The 17,760-nt window shown below is 44.7% G+C and overlaps 1 protein-coding gene across 1 annotated transcript in view; it reads left to right on the top strand.

Annotated features, from left to right (window-relative positions):
* Positions 1-17,760, top strand: part of EMC8 (ER membrane protein complex subunit 8) — a 20,483-nt gene extending 2,723 nt beyond the window's left edge. The window contains exons 2-5 of the mRNA XM_081107642.1: positions 7,108-7,184; positions 15,964-16,033; positions 16,694-16,788; positions 17,293-17,760. Coding sequence (XP_080963768.1) covers positions 7,108-7,184; positions 15,964-16,033; positions 16,694-16,788; positions 17,293-17,452 — 402 coding nt within the window. The 3' untranslated portion in view covers positions 17,453-17,760. The remainder of the gene's footprint in view (positions 1-7,107; positions 7,185-15,963; positions 16,034-16,693; positions 16,789-17,292) is intronic.

Below are 17,760 nucleotides of genomic sequence, written 5' to 3'. Positions count from 1 at the left end.
TTGATGTTTCTATCTCTCCTTCCCTCTCTGAAATCAATAAAAATATATTTTAAAAAAAGAGAGAGAATGTTGGAGACAGGAGTACATGTAAGACTAGATGCAGAGAGGTGGCCTAAACTGAGTGCAGTGTGAATGCAGACAAGGATCAGGGGAGCCAGGAGGGAAAGTCCACAAGACTTGGTGACTAATCCAATGTGGACATAGGGAAAAGGAAGCAAGGGGGAATGCTCAGTTTCTGAGTTAGGCATTGAGAGGACAGTGGTGCCTTTCATTGAGAACATGAAGACAACCTAGTGTTAAAGTTGAATGCGACTGCAGCTCAGAAGGTGGATGGGCTGGAGACGTAGATTTGGGACCAATAGCTTCTCAATGACTTCTGAAGCTGTAAGAACAGGTCATGTTGGCCAGGACTGTGTGTAGAATGAGGAGAGCTATGTACAGAAGCCTGAGGAACTATAGCTTTTTCAGGGTGGATGGAAGAACAGGAGTCACAGGGTAATTGAGTAGCCAAAGGGGTAGGAGGAAAAAGGAGTATTGCTTTAAATCCATATACAATCCTGTCAGAAATACATAAAGACAGACTTGAACTTCACTGGGAATTAGTAATAAAAATATTACTAATTCTCATTCTTAAGTAACCTTTACAGAGTTAAAGAGTTATGTTCCTATAACAAGATATGATTGCAACACTTGAGAGAATGAAATATGTATACTAACTATAAACAACTGCATTTGAGTCACCATTGCATGAATTTCCCCATGGAGCAGGGCTGCTTCCCAAACCACCTACCTGGTTGGAAAGATGCCCAGAGAAGACCTTGACTCTTAAGATGGGCCCACTGTTAAGAGGGAAAGAAGTCCTGTTCTAACCTTTCTCACCCTGTGTCATTACACTCTGCACTACAGACTCTCAGCACTTCCCCCTTCAATGTTTGAGACTCCCATCCTGCAAACTTAAGTCCAAACTAGATTCTCTGAAACAACTTTTCAACAGTAAAAACAAACACCCGAAGTTCTGTACTTACCAAGCAGTGGTGGTTTATGGTGGCTTTTCTTACTTATGTTGACAAAAACTTCGAATCGTAGCCTCAATATTTGACAAATATGAAAAAGATGCCAATCAAGTACAAATTAAATAACTTTCAGAGTAAAGTTATAAAGGAAAATTTTGCCTTCTGAGTCCATCCAAAAATTGTATTTCAGTTAAGGTATTTAAATTTACATCATTTAGCTTTTGACTTAGCAACTTTGTAACCTAAAGGCAATGAAAGATCTCAGTGCAAGGAGCCATAGTTTATTAGTGTATCAGCTGATACACTGATGGAATTTTAATAAAGCACCTAAGTCCATGAAACTGTATAAATGAGGCCTTATTCTCAGGGTTGTTGTTTTTTTTCTATTTAGAAAATTTCATATTGTAATTATTTTTTTATAATTGGGAACTGCTGACTTGATATATAACCCATCATAGGGCAACATCAGATTCTTTTGAAAGGCTTTTCATTATAATTTTCCATTTTAAAAAAATCCTTGCATTTCTGGGTGCTTTTTATTTCTTTATTTTTATGCCTGTTACCTTATTTATCTTTATAACCCTTTGATGTAGGTAGTGACAGAATTATGTCTAAGAGCAAAAACCCATAAAATGTTAGTAGGAAAATTAGCATAGGCCTGCTGTTTCTCTAAGCCCTCTTTGTCCTTTTCCCTCTGATTTCCTAGTGCAGTGGAGCAGCCTTTGATTGCATTCTGCTCAGATGACTTTCCTATTTGCCAATTGGCCTGGATTCTTTCTGTTTCTTCCATGTGTGCCTTCTCTGGGCTCATTTGCAGGAGCTGCTGTCCTCTAGCCCTTCCCTAAGCCCCCTGTTTCCTTCTGCACCTTATTTATTTCCAGACATTCATGTGCTAGCCTGGGAGAGGGAGATGTTTGCCCTGGGTCTTCCTTTCAGTTCTTCCCTCTGACTTCTCCCTCTGTCCCATCCCATTTACCTCCAACCCTCTTCTTTTATGGAGCCAGCTACTTTCTATTCCATAGAAAACTCAGCATCCCACTTAAGAAAGAGCTTTTCTTCTCAAGGAAACGAACAGCCCCTCTAAGTTTAGCTTCCAAGGCCTGCTTGTTGCCACAACCAACCTCAACTTGTAAGTGGCAAGCCCTCCTCAGAGTGGCTCTCTTTATCAGTTCCCTGTCTTGCCTACATTATGTCTGTTTTATAGTCATGAGAGGTGGGTGATAGTGCTTTGAAATTGTAACGTGCCTCACATATGCAAATATTAGCAAGTTTGCTGAGCGAAGCTACTTTGTACTGTATGTAATTGGGAATGAATGGGTTGAACCCAGTGCCTTTAGTTCTAGTGTCTGGACTGGAATAAGCCAAAAATTGCATTGAATAGATAGGGTATCCGGCTTATGCCAAGGCTGAATTGTCCTTCTTTCTCTCTGAAAAATAAAAGAAACTGCATGAATAAATACAGAATTGGGACTCTTCCATTCAGAGTCAGTTTTACTAAGTTGACATCAGGTTTCAGGGTGTTATATGAACTTTGATTTTCATTTTGATTATTCACGAAATGCATGACAGAAGTAGGGAATCATAGCATCAAGGCAAGGAAAAAGGAAATGGAACAGGTTCACTGAGATCAGAGGTCAAACTGCTTCTCGGCTCTTTTACCTTACCCTGCCCCACTTGGGAGGAAGCAAGTTGCCTTTACTGAGCAAGTTACCGCTTAAATCCACTAGGATTTTTATTAATGAGCCATTATGTTGGGCTTACTGCAAGATTCTGGAGGCCCTCCCTGCCCCATCCCCACCCCAACCGTGCCCACACTGTTCATCTTCCACACACTGACTTTTACTTCACTCTCACCTAATATCCGGTACCATTTTTAAGACTATCAAAGAAAACTCTTCCCTTCTTATTAAAACCTGTTACCAGGATAGAGTGGCTCAAGTGGTTGAGAATCATCTTGGGCACCAAAAGGTCACCGGTTTGATTCCTGGTCAGGGCACATATCTGGGTTGCAGGTTTAGTCTCCAGTCGGGGCACTTATAGAAGGCAACCAGTTAATGTTTCTTTCTTTCTTTCTTTCTTTCTTTCTTTCTTTCTTTCTTTCTTTCTTTCTTTTTTCTTCCTCCCTCCCCCTCCCCTTCTTTCCTCTCCCTAAGCATGTCCACAGGTGAGGATTTTAAAAAAGGTGAAAAACTTGTTTGCCCTTCTCTCTGGGCTCTGGTGGCGGACGGAAGGCCTTAGTCCTGCATTTCTCACTTTGTGTTCTCCGTTCCGCAATTGGTGGCCAGTTCTGTCTATATCTGGACAGCTGCATACAGTTAACTTGGTTATTCTTGTTTAAATCATTTAAAAGTTTCTAAAACCAAGCAGAGCTTTGTGACCTGGTTCACTTTTTAGGATAGCCTATTCAGAGAGTTCTACTAAAAGTTCAAGGTCATGACATTATTTTTATGCTGGAATTTGACTAGGCCCTTTAAGTTTTTTATACAGGAATTTGCCCTTGTCAGCTAAAGTGTAAGTCAAGGTGTGCAATGTGTTTGCTGAGGAGTCCTGTACCCTTGCCTTCAACCCAGGAAAGGGATCTAATAGCAGCTTACACTGCTCATTAAAAACTGCTGCTGGGGATGGTCAGGACATCACCAGTAGCAAATAACTATCTTATCCTTATATTAAAAGTAGCTGGTGTGACTCAGTGGATTGAGCATCATTCCATGCACCAAGAGGTCACTGGTTCAATTCCTGGTCAGGGGACATGCCTGGGTTGCCAGCTTGATCCCCCAGTAGGGGCCATGTAGGACTCAGCCAATCTATGTTTCTCTCCCATCAATGTATCTATCTCTCTTTTCTCCTCTCTTCCTCTCTCTAAAATCACTTTTAAAATATATATATTTTTTTAAAGTAGCTGTGAGCTGCCCAAAAATATCCTCCCATAATGTCCACATCCTAATATCTAGAACCCGTGAATATGTTACTTGGCAGATGAAGATTCCGGGTTTTGAGATGGGGAGATTATCCTGGATTATCTGACGGATCCAGTGTAAGGGTTCTTAAAAGAAGGAAGCAGAAATTCACTCAAAGATGTGATGACAGAAGCAGAGGTCACAGTGATGCAGCCACTAGCTAAGGAATGTGGATGTCCTTAAGATGCTAGAAAAGGATAGCATTCTCCTGTAGAGCCCGCAGAAAGAATCAGTTCTGCTGACCCGTTGTAGACTTCTGACCTATCTACACTAATAAAAGAGAAACATGGTAATTGGCGTACGACCACTACCCTTTCCATTGGCTAATCAGCAAGATATGCAAATTAACTGTCAGCCAAGATGGCCGCCGGCAGCCAGGCAGCTTGAAACTAACATGAGGCTTGCTTGCTGCAGGCCTCTGAGCGAGCAGTTTAAGAAACATTGTAGCAAATACCGCCAGACTTCAGCCAGCAGATTGGCAACATTTTAAGCAAAGGCCAGAAACCTACTTTCAGGGAGAGGAGGCCTAAGAGCTGGAGCCAAGCCTCAAGGTAAAGCTGGCCCAGAATAAAAAAAGAAAAAGAAAAAAAGGAGCGGTTGGGACCTTCAGTCACTCCCAGCCTGAAAACAGCCCTCAGCCCCTCACCCAGACTGGCCAGGCACCCCAGTGGGGACCCCCACCCTGATCCAGGACACCCTTCAGGGCAAACCAGCCGGCCCCACCCATGCACCAGGCCTCTACCCTATATAGTAAAAGGGTAATATGCCTCCCGGCACCGGGATCATCGTGACAGGAGGCAGCACCAAAACCCCCTGATCGCCCTGCGGCTCTGTGTTTAACGGGGCGGGGCCACAATCCCCTGAGCAGCCCTGCTCTGTGCCTGATGGGGGAAGCTCCCCAACCTCCCCACCCCCCACGGGCTCTACTCTGTGTGTGATGGGGTAGAGCCATAACCTCCCCATCGGCCCTGCCCTGAGTGTGAGAGTGGCGGCGCCCCAACCCCCTGACCGGCCCTGCTCTGTGGGTGATAGAGGGCGGTGCCCCCACCCCCTGATGGGCCCTGCTCTGTGTGTGACGGGGGCAGCGCCCCAACCTCCCCATCGACCCTGCCTTGAGTGTGACAGGGGGCGGTGCCCCAACCCCCCAATCGGCCCTTCCCTGAGCGTGACTGAGGGTGGCATCACAACCTCCCGATCGCCCTGCTCTGTGCATGACAGGGGGCGGCGCCCCAACTCCCCAATCGGCCCTGCTCTGAGCCCGACCAGGGGCTGCACCTAGGGATTGGGCCTGCCCTCTGCCACCCGGAAGCAGGCCTAAGCCAGCAGGTTGTTATCTCCCGAGGGGTCCCAGACTGCGAGAGGGCACAGGCCGGGCTGAGGGACTCCCCCCCCCCCACCCCCCCGAGTGCACAAATTTTTGTGCACCGGGCCTCTAGTAAAATAATAAATCTGTGCTGTGTTAATCCTCTAAACTTGTGTAACTTGTTACAAAGACAATAGGAAACTAAGACAGTAGCCGAACTTGGGACACATCACTAGTTCTTAAGCGGGATATAAGGACAAACCCATACCAGAGGGCAGGGAGAGGGACACCAAAGCGGGCAGAGATAAAGATCACTTTGAGTGAGGTGAGGACACACTCAAGAGGGTGGTCTTTGATTAGAAACAAAGGCTGGGAAGGCTACATTAAAGGGGGAACTAATGGGTCTGAGTGCGGGGAAGGGGTCAGATGCCACATTTTAAAGCTCGACTATACCCTTTGGTGCTACATAGAGGGGTGTGTGTGTGTGTGTGTGTTAATGAAAGACATTGCTGCTATAAGCAGCAATGGAAAGTTTCTAGAAGTCATTCTTTTAAGGGGTGAAAGAACAAAATACTGTATAGGTAATTTTGGAGTCATTTGCAACAAAGTTACAGTGAAAGAGCCATTATAAATATTTTGGAGACACGGCCCTCATCTTTTGGGTGGATGGCCAAAATATCTAATTGGTTCAATAAGCCTTGGTTTTGACCCAATATGGTAATTCATGAGCTCTTAGGAGGCCAGAATTATTCTAATCCTCCTGTGAGCCAGGGAACCTTGAACTGTAACCGTCTTGTAATGTCTGCTTTTAGTCATAAAGAAGCCTGAGGTCCAAACCAGAATTCAAGAAAAAGAGCCATAGAACTATATTAAACAAAAAAATGAAAAAGAAAAACATTTTAACCAGTTAATTCACTGTGAAAAATGTGAGGATCAATTTTTGTTCTTCTTCTGCAGACTGAGAATAGAATTTATTGCAGTGTATTATTAAAATTCCATTATGGCAAAACAGGATGACCTTTTGTTTTTAATAATAGCATTAGACCTGCAGGAAGCTAAATCTGATGAGAGAAGAGTGGCATTAAAAACGGACAAAATAACTTTCAAAGTCAGCCACCATGCTCCCATTTAAAAGCATGCCACATGGAATTGAGTGTGTGTGCGCACCCGCACGGGGGCATTCCTGCCTGCATCTGCCCACCTGTGCATGTGTACCTGTTTACCCCACATTCCAGTACGAAGGGTTTTTCATGGTATGTTGCTAGGAATACTGAAGTATAGTACAAAAAGGCTTGGTTTCAAAAGAGACTTAGATGCCCTACCAGGTTATGCAAACTTAGAACCTCTGAGCTTTAGATTGCTTATCTGTGAACGATTGATTTAAATGATCTTAAGTATTTTTCACGCCCAGAATGCCTCAGTTCTTTATATTGTAAGAACAGGTGGGTAAAGATGGTCTCCTCTACCCCTCCTCCCCACAGCACTGCACCTGTTTAATGTCTCAACATTGGGGCCTTCTGAAGGGACTTGGTGTGAAGGTCATTCCTCATGTCTAGCCCCACCCCTTCTGGCCATTACAGGGAAGACATACCACCTCAATGAGAGTGAGGGGCCCATGCTCTTCTATGCTCTCTCTGGCCTGTGGAAAGCAGGTTGGAATGATCTTTTTTCCTATGAACACCCATTTCATTTATTGTAGCCCTTCTGGGGAGAAGGATACAGGTTTATATGATGTCTTGTCTCAGCATTTGGAAGGGCGAGGTCTCCTGTGTTTATTACGACTTGATACTTAAGGGAAAATTATTTATCATCCCAATTTTTGTTCCTCTTTCAGATTGATTCATGGTGCAAAGATAATAGCTATGTGATTGCTGGTTATTATCAAGCTAATGAACGAGTAAAGGATGCCAGGTATGTTCATGCAAAAATTCTCTGTGGTCTGAAAGAATGATCATGTGACAGACAAAGACATCTCTGGTGTGCTTTTTGATCTTCTTCTATAGGCTCGAGATGTGAAATCTGTGAGAACAAAACCCCTCCCTGCCCTCTGTGCTTGTTTATAGTGTTTGAGGGGAACTGTGGAGTGGATAATTCTAAACAACAGAAAGTCTAAACATTTATATTAACTTTGGGTTTCTGTTTTGTATCTTCTTTATTTTGCTTGAAGAAAATTCATGCAATGAAAGCAATGGTCATGGACCTCCAATCACTGTCCCCACTCAGCTCTGCCTTGCTTCCCATTCCCAAACTAGGAATGATGTAGGACAGAGCATTAGGAAAGAATACCGCTCTCTTTTGGGATGAATAAAACAACTTTTAAATTTGGTGCTCTAAAGGTCTGATACTATGATGAAAATATGGTGTGTGCTGCTTCCTTCGTTTCGGCTCCTAGGAGCAAAATGGAGAACTCTGCTTTATTTTTGCCTCGGTATCAGTCACAACAGAGAAACAGATGACACACTAAAATTAGGATAATTTAAGGAGGATTTAATAAGCAGATTATTTCCAAAGGTGTGGGAGTTATGTAAGAAACCTCACAAGAGAATAGTGCAGTAACTGAAAGCTGGTGACAAAAGCCAATACCATTCCTGGGCCTGATAGGACAGGGAGGAAAGTTGAGTACAGAAGTCCACTTGGGGAAGGGATTAAGATGTACAAATTTCCAGTTATAAAAACAGTCACAGGGATGTAAAGTACAGCATAGGGGATATAAGTCCACACTATTAGAATAAGTACTAGAAGCCCAGCGCACAAATTGTGCATGGGTGGGGTCCTAGGCTTGGTGATTGGAGCCGTCCAGGGGGAGGGAACATGGGAGGTTGGCTGGCTGTGGGAGGTTGGCTGTGGGAGCACACTGACCACCAGGGCGCAGCTCCTATGTTGAGCGTCTGCCCCCTGGTGGTCAGTACGTGTCATAACGACCAGTCGTTCAGTTGCTTAGGCTTCTATATATATAGACTAGAGGCCCAGTGCACAAAATTCATGCACAGAGGTGGGGGGGTCCCTCAGCTAAGCCTGCACCCGTTCCAATCCAGGATCCCTCTCGCAATCCGGGACCTAACCGCTCACCTGCCTGCCTGCCTGATCGCCCCCCCTGCTGGCCTGGTTGCCCCTAACCGCTGTCCCCTGCCAGCCTGATCACCCCTAACCGCCTCTGCCTCAGCCCCCGCTACTGTGCTTTGTCCGGAAGGACATCTGGAAGGATGTCCAGAAGATGTTCAGTCTAATTAGAATATTATCCTTTTATTAGTATAGAAGATGTGTGGTGTCAGCTAAGTACTTGACATATGGGTTGATCACTTCATAAGTTATATAAATGCCCAATCACAATGTTGTACACCTGAATCCAATATAATATTGTATGTCAACTAGAGGCCCGGTGCACACATTTGTTCACCGGTGGGGTCCCTTGGCCTGGCCTGCACCCTCTTGCAATCCGGGACCCCTCGGGATGTCGGAGAGCCAGTTTTGGCCCAATCCAGACAGGAGGCAGCCCAATCCTGTGCATTGAGCGTCTGTTCCCTGGTGGTCAGTGCATGTCATAACTGGTCATTCGGTCGTTCATTCACTTAGGCTTTTATATATAGAGATGGTAATAGAAAAAATAATTTAAGAAAAAAGAAGTCTGCCTGGCCGGTGTTTCCCAGTGGTTAGAGCGTCAGCCTGCACACCAAAGGGTCTCAGGTTCTTTCCCAATCAAGGGCACGTACCTGGGTTGCAGGTTCCACCCCTAGCCCTGGTTGGAAGACAACAAATCAATGTGTCTCACATCAATGTGTGTCTTTCTCTCTCTTTCCCCCTCCCTCTCCATCTCCGCCCCCCCTTCCCCCCCCCCCCCCCCCCACTTACTTGCTCCCTTCCTCCACTCACTAAAAATCAATGGAAAAATATCCTTACTGAGGATTAACAAAAAAAGAGGTCACCGATTTGCAATTCCCAGTCAGGGCACATGCCTGGGTCGTGGGCTTGATCCTCCATAGTGGGTTACAGGAGGCAGCCGATCAATGTTTTTCTCTCACATCAATGTTTCTAATATATCCTCCCTTCCGCTCTCTCTAAAATTAATAAATCACATATATTTTTTTAAAAAAAGGAAGGAAGGCCCTAACTGGTTTGGCTCAGTGGATAGAGCGTTGGCCTGCGGACTGAAAGGTCCCAGGTTCGATTCAGGTAAAGGGCGTGTACTTTGGTTGCGGGCACATCCCCAGTAGGAGGTGTGCAGGAGGCAGCTGATCAGTGTTCCTAGCTCTCTATCCCTCTCTTCCTCTCTGTAAAAAATCAGCAAAATATATTTTTTTTAAAAGAGGGGGAAAGAAGGAAGATAAAAGTAGTCATCCTCAAGAAGAGCAATGCCCTTTGGTTGAAGGACATGGCCAGCAGCCGACCTGAGGTGTCCTCACCAGAAGAAGCCCAAAGGAGTCATGCCCTGACACACACACACACCGTCCCCCTGAGTTCCTCCAGCCAGGAGCCTGGCCACAGGGGAAGCCAGGAGCACAGCACACAGTGGGAGCACTGACTCACTGTTCTCACAGTGGCTGACTCCAATGTCCAGGCAGTTGGGAGATGCAATGAAGGACCTTAAACCTAAACTCCTGGAATTATGTCCACTTGACCAGGACAGGCGAGAGGTTGGACTCAATAGCATTTTTGGAAATAATAAAATAAGCTGGTGACCAAATATTGCTATCACTGATGAGATACAAATGCACTTCAGGGACTTAAACCCTCTTATCCTTGGAGGACTGAGTCCAGTGGGGATTCTGAGGGAGTCAGTAACAAGGGAAACTCTAGGCTCAAAACAACTCTTGAAGCCTCCCCTGGGATGACAGCACATAGGCACTGTCTGAGCCCAAGAGCACCACTCATTCTCCTCAGTTGCATCTCTTACTAACTTCCCTCCTTCTAGGACCTCTTCTCCATTTTATTCTATCCACCTTCCATGTATTGATGACTCAGTGCATTCCCATCTCTGATCTAAAGCCTATTCATGGGGCCATGTCAGGCTTGGTCTTTGACTTGGCACAGAGTGCCTGCCCTGAGCAGCCAAGCTCTGATGAGCAAAGCTGAAGACGCTGCCCTTGCCTGCAGGTTGCTGGGTTGAATATGAAAGATATTGCCAACACAGGACTAACACGAAACAATAGGCCAGTTGCCATGAGGGTGGTGCAGAGGGCTGTAACAGCCGGAGCAAGGAGAAGTTGCATCTGTTGATATGACCAGAGAAGCCTACAGGAAAGGGAGTCATTTGAACTGGGCATTCAAGAGTGGACAGCATCTTGTCAAGTAGGGACCATGAGGGGACAGCATTCCAAGAGGGGACAACATGATGAAGACACCAGCTGGAAAAGGGGGCAGTGACATGGGGTGCACACACACAGGAAATGGTAGCAAGGAAGTCTGGAAAGGTAGGGTGAGGCCATACTCAGATCTTTAACATATTTTGAACTTTATTGTATAAGGAATAGAGAGCTGTCCTTGGAAGGAGGGTTTTCCTGAACCAAGCAGTTCTTTCCCACAGCTATTCATATATATATATTATTGATTTCAGAGAGGAAGGGAGAGAGAGAAACACCAATAATGAGAGAGAGCCATTAATTGGCTGCCTCCTGCACGCCTCCCACTGGGGATTGAGCCCACAACCGCATGTGCCCTTGACCAGAATCGAACTTGGGACCCTTCAGTCCACAGGCTGGCGCTCTATCCACAGAGCCTAACCGGCTAGGGCAACCCACAGCTATTCTTGAAGAAAGGAGAGGAGACTAGGCAAGAGGTAAGGGCACTTGGCTTGTCAGGTGATTGTAGATGCCTCCCCTGCCTTTATTCCCCACGCCTACCCCCAAATCCATGCCTTATGTGATCATCGCTAGTGTACCTGCACAGGGTCTCATCCACATGCCTCCTTTGGCTCATGGCCTCTCCATCTTCCTGCCTCTATTCAGACCTCAGACCTTATTTTTTTAGCCCAACCCAGTAATATCTTAGGCATCATTTTCATGCTGTTTTATACCTGGTTCCTTCACCTGCTCTGTGCTCAGGAGGTTTTGCATTCCCCCATTGATGTTGATATTTAAGTACCTACTAACCAGCCATTTCTCAGATCCATAGAGAAGATTAAACATTAGCAGGGGGAGGGAGTGCAGAAGTGTACCCAATAACTCTTTAGTTCTTTCTGGTGAGTCTGCTCTGCTTCAGGATTTCATCCATCCCTCCCACATGCTGGTATTGTGTTAGGAGTTAACTTGGAGTCCCAAACTCTGTACCCAACCTGAGGCTTCACTGGCACTGTCCTATGTGACCCTCACAAGGATGCTCAGGTGAAGAAGCTCCAGCCAGAGACGGTCCCCGCACAAAGGCCACATGCTTGGAAGCTTAGGAGCTGAGATATACCACCTTCCTTCTTCAGCACTCTTTGCATCTACCTGAAAATCTTTCCTTCTCCCTTCAGCCAGACCTAGCTAAAAATGTGCTCTTCTTTTAGAAATGTCAGCTGATTAACTGTCTCTCAGAATAAGCTTTGGAGCCAGGGGACTTGGATTCAAATTCTAGGTGACTTACTGATTCACCTCCTTGACCTTGGTGGTCCTATCTGTAAATGGAGCTAAAAGCTTGTACCTCAGTGAGTGGTTGTAAGGATAGTGAAGGAACAAGCAGCATTTTAGTTTCGTGCTTGGTTCAAAGTAGGAGCTGGCACTATTATTAGCCCTATGATTACTTTTATCAAAAAAGGATCATTCAATGTTTTATTATTTAAAAAAGGAAATGTAAGATGTTTGTAACTGTTCAGTCATTTCCTAAACTTGAGGTTTTTCCATCGTCTCATTATATCATGTCATAATTACTGGTGTTTTGTTTCAAAATCAGCATTTCATGTGTAAATTTCAGTACCGGGCACCGTGCCCTGGCCTAAGGTAGATACTCAGTAAAAAGCTTTTAGATATAAAATGTAAGATTTCAGTTAGGAGTAAAGGCCTACCTCTGTGCTAGTTGGGAAGGGGCTTAAAAGTGGTCCCAGTCTCCAGGGTCCCTGCAGTTTGATGTGGCAGCTGATTCTTCACAGGAACAGTAGTTGATATGACCTGGTTAAAATTTCTTTCAAAAGAATAAATTTTAAATTTGAGTTCTTGGGCATCTAAAATGGTAGTTCTTATTTTTAATGACTGTTTCTTGATTCTTGTTCCCAATAAAAATCACCAACTACACGATAATCATAAATGTTAGGATAATAGTTTTATTAGTTTCTTCATGGCACATGCTTACAAGTCCCTAGAGCCATGGTTGGCAAACTGCGGCTCGCGAGCCACATGCGGCTTTTTGGCCCCTTGATTGTGGCTCTTTCACCAAATACCACGTGCGGGTGCGCGTACAGTGCGATTGAAACTTCGTGGCCCATGCGCAGAAGTCGGTTTTCGGCCTGGGCGAGTCTAATTTGAAGAAGTATTGTTGATATTTGGCTCTGTTGACTAATGAGTTTGCCGACCACTGCCTAGAGGATCATGCACTTAGCACATGCCAACTTCTTTTCCCTTTTCATGTGAGGTGTGAGTCGGGACCGATAACGATGCAGAGCAGTCAGGGCATCTCTTTTCCCATCTGAGCTGTGGGAACTTGGCCCTTGTGTACAGTGAGGCACTGCCTTTACTTTGGGAGCTTTCTGTGCTGCCCTGGGAGACAAGAATCTCTAGGCTCCTTTCTCAATGTTGTTGTTTTTTGATTTTTTTTGTGGTTTTTTATTTTCATTTTTCTTAACATAATGCAAACTTATAATCAGCATATCACTATAAATTCCCAGTTTTGAAAGTGAAAATAGGTTAAGATATAAAACACGATTCTGCTTTTTTTCAGTTTAATCACAAGGCAAGGATTGTAATTGTATAGTGTGTATTGTTTTTTTTAATACTTACCAGAGAGTTGTTTTTTTTCATTGATTTTTAGAAAGTGGAAGGGAGGAAGGGGGAGAGGGAAAGAGAAAGAGACAGAGACAGAGAGAGAGGAAAAAAAATCAATGTGAGAGAGACACATCGATTGGATGTCTCCAGCACGCACCCCGACCAGGGCTGGGGATCGAACCTGCAACCCAGGTACCTGTCCTTAACCAGGAATCAAACCCAAGATCCTTCGGGTGTGGGAGTTCCTCCAACCATTGAGCAACAACGGCCAGGGCCTATAATGTGTTTTTTTAAATAAATTAAAAATAATCAATGTATTTTTATGGTCATTAAAATTCAGGCTGTCCCAAAAATATATATACACTTTTAATAATTATTAATTCCAGTGGGTTAAATCATAAAAGAAAGGGACATCAATTGAGCTATCAGCTGTTAATTGTATATACATTTTAGGGAACACTCTGTATATAGCTCAGTATCTGTTCAAAAAGCTGAGATTCTTATTGTGTGGAGAAAACAAGATGCAAAAAAAGACAACTGCACACCAAGAATTACGTGTCAAAGCCTTTAGAAGTAAACAGTGTTTAGAGACGGGACAAATAGATCTCATACGGGGCAACTTGGCAAGACCTCCCAGCAAGGATGGCATTTTCTAGGCATTAAAGATGGGAAAGAATTCAACAAGCAAAATTGGTATCAGAGGGCATTCCAAACGGACCAGTGTGGGTGAGGGAGGTGATACATAGACAGTTTTGCTGAATATGTAAATAAATGAGTCATTTCCTGAAATTAAAGACACACAGAGCTTTGTTCCTTGGGTAGGAACGGTAGTTAGGTCCATGGTGAGAAAGGCCTGGATTTGCCAGGCTGAAAAAGGTAGGCTTTTATCTTACAAGCGGAGGTGGGGAGCATGGAAGTTTCATTTTAGGAAAATTGATCTAAAGAGCGTTTTCAGAATGTATCAGATAAGAAGAACCTAGAAATTTAGACCAGTTGGAAGCAATTTTAAAAACCCATAGCTAGCTCTGGCCGGTTTGGCTCAGTGGATAGAGCATCGGCCTGCGGACTGAAGGGTCCTGGGTTCGACTCCAGTCAAGGGCACATGCCCGGGGTTCGGGCTCGATCCCCAGTAGGGGGCGTGCAGGAGGCAGCCAATCAATAATTCTCTCTCATCAATGTTTCTCTCTCTCCCTTTCCCTCTCTGAAATCAATAAAAATATTTTTTTAAAAAAACAAAAACATGGCTAGATACCCTGAACAAAATGGATGATGGAGAATGAAGGAGACAGAGGCAAGGAAAAAATCTATAGTGCCTGTTGAGTGAGTGAAGAAAAGTGGGAAAGGTAACCTCAATCAAAGAAATTGGAAAAAGTCAAGCCCCGCTAGGAGGCTTTGGAAGTGTGGCAATTGTTTGGTAGGTTTCAAGGGTGCTGGCCCGCAGAGGTAAAGAAGTAGAACCACAATGCACAGTTGTATGAGAAAATGGAGCGAGAGGGACAAGATCATCAACTTATCAAAGGAGCTTAAGAAATATGGTCAAGCCCTGGGTGGTGTGCTCAGTGATTAGGGTGTTCGCCCATGCACTGAAGGGTCACAGGTTCCATTCCCAATCAAGGGCACGTACCTGGTTGCAGGTTTGATCCTCAGGCGTCACATCCATGTTTCTCTCTCTCTCGAAAAATCCTTCCCTCCCCCCCTTCCACTCTCTCTAAAAATTAATGGGAAAAAATATCCTCTGGTGAGAATTAACAAAAAATTTTAAAAATAGAAATGTGGTTGAAAGGGAGGAGAGAGTTTAGATAGTGGCTAGAGGGAACCAGTTAAATATTTTTTTATCCCAAATAGGAAAAGACTTACTCAGATTTGACAGCAGAGCTGTCAGATTTAACAGAGAGAACATATATGTAAATTTTTTAAATATGTTTTTATTGATTTTAGAGAGCGGGGAAAGGACAGGGATAGAGAAATAGAAACATTCATGAGAGAAACATCGATCAGCTGCCTCCTACACGCCCCCTACCAGAGGTAGTGCCCACAATTGACCGGGAATTGAACCGGTGACCTCTTGGCTTATGGGTTGGTGCTCAACCATTGAGCCACCCTGGCTGGGCAACAGAGAGAATATAAATAAGACCCGGAGGAGGAGGTCAGAGTGGATAGGCCCATGGGTGGGAAGAGGCCTCTTGCTAAAATAGGATAGAAAAATAACTTTGTGTAGGGGGTAGCCAAGGATGATGTGGAGCCACTCTGTAATTCATTATATTGACTGAAGGTAGAAAGTTGTCATTTATCAAGGTCGGGATGGGACAGGGCCAGCAATTCAAAGGTGACGAGCATGGTGAAGATTTGGAATGGCTTGGGAATTTTAGAGATTTTCTTTAAAAGAAAAGGCAAGCAACTCAATTGCCAGCAGCTAAGAGGTGGACAGAGTCACTTTGGGAGCTTGCAGATGGAAAAGGTGGGCCCAGGAAGCTTCCAGCCTGGAGCTTGACGCTAGCCTGGAGCGTTGAGCAGCAGTTCATCTAAGTGCCTTGGGTAGTGCTCTCCCCTGGGTTCCAGGGAGCCTTTCTGTTTAGAAGATGCCTCCTCAGGATCCCCTTCACAAGGGCTTCCTGGTGGGATGAGACAGAACCTGCTTTGCTCCGGGCTCCCATTGCCCTTACAGCATTCCCTGTCCCCGGCACAAGTCATTGCAGCTGGACCACTGGTCTTTTATCATTGCTTGTTAACTATGCTGTAGGCATACAGTGTTGAGTTGCATTAACTAGAATGTGGTAAACTCACTGGTTCTTCGTTTGCAGTCCAAACCAGGTTGCAGAGAAGGTGGCCTCCAGAATTGCCGAGGGCTTCAGCGATACAGCTCTCATCATGGTAAGTCACTTCATTGCCTGTTGTGTTTTCTATTTACAGGATGGCTACTGAGCATTTCCTTGCTAACCTAGAGCTTTGCTGGATAAGCAGTCTTTCTTTCTGCAGATACTTCAGACCATTGCCACCTTTTTTGCAATCACAGCACACAAGTCTCCAGAAGTGGGGAGTCATTTCTCTCATGCTGGCAGTATCAGCACCAGCTGGGAACTTGTTAGAAATGCAGATTCGTGGGGCCCAGCAGTCTGTGTTTTAATGTACTTCCAGTTGATTCTGATGCACCCTCAAGTGTGAGAACCATTCAATTAGAATACCCAGCATAGCTTATAGGGAAAGAAGAAGAAAGGAAGGAGTCAGATAGGTAGCTAACAGAGCCTTTTTAAATCATCTCAATTTAGATAATTCTAACAGGGAGGGAAGAATAAATGTTGAAAAGCTCTACTTTTGTGAGAAAACAATGAAATGGTATTTATCCTGAATAGCACACAGTTTACCTTAGGCCACACTGTGGTATGGTTCCACACATCACATTTGCAGTGTTTGCACACTGTAAGGCAGGGTTTCTGATTGTGGGCCACGAGGAGGTGCTAAGGACTTCCAGAAAGGTGCTGGCCCTTGACTTTTTGTTAGCTCTGTTACAACTGTCCTTTGTCTTGTGTGCAGGTAGACAACACTAAGTTTACGATGGACTGCGTGGTACCTACGATCCATGTGTACGAACACCATGAAAACAAATGGCGGTGCAGAGACCCACACTAGTGAGTGCTGTGTCCTCAGGGTGAACTATGTGCAGAGTGTGCTGGGGCCTATTCCAGCTACCCAGATCCGCCGAAAAGTGGGTCCCAACCTCCGTGTCTTTTTCAGTTAGCTTATTCTCCAGAGGAGCACCCAGCCCTCATACAGAAATCGTGTGTGTTCCTCGGCTCCTGGAGGACTGAGGCCAATAGGGCTTCAGAGCAGTAGAGAGAATCTGAGTGTTACTCAGGGTCTTCCCACCCCAAACCTCAGGACACCTCTCCATAAACCAAACCCTCTTTGCTGACGTGTGGTTTGGTTTACTGGTAATCACTCAGAAAGCATCAGTCATCCACCACCAGCTTTGTCAGCATGTCATATTGTTGCTATGTACAGTTACATGTTTGCTAGTACTCATTATTGTCTTCTTTATACCATTCTGTGTATGGTTTTTGTTTACTCTGTTGAAAAGCCAGATTTTTTTTTTTTTTCATTAAGAGATTGATTTCTCCTGTTCCACCTCGTAGTGATTACTGTGAAGATTGGCCAGAGGCCCAGAGGATCTCAGCGTCACTCCTGGATAGCCGGTCCTATGAAACGCTCGTCGATTTCGACAACCACCTGGACGACATTCGGAATGACTGGACAAATCCAGAGATCAATAAAGCTGTTCTGCACCTGTGTTAGGGAGGGATTTCAATGACTAGTCTCTAGGTATTTCCACTAGGCTGAAGAAAAAAAGCTATTTTTAAATGTAAATAAAATATCTCATTGCCTGTGTGGAAAGCTGACAGTTTTCAGAAGTGGCGTGTGCCTTGAAAGAGGGCAGAATGTTTCATCAGTCGTCTTTTTAATGTAGAATCTCTAGAAGAGGTACGGACTGTCCAATCTGACCATCCCTGTGGAGTTCTTCCCAGTTTTACGTTGCCATAATCCTCCCAATCAAGCTGTTTCTGCTTGTCCAAGATTGTTCCTATTAAACAGTTTTAACTAAC

This window comes from Myotis nattereri, assembly GCF_964212035.1.
Source record: "Myotis nattereri genome assembly, chromosome: 15".
NCBI lineage: Eukaryota > Metazoa > Chordata > Mammalia > Chiroptera > Vespertilionidae > Myotis > Myotis nattereri.
Note: the sequence above shows the minus strand (reverse complement) of the source record. Positions and strands in the feature narration are given on the sequence as shown.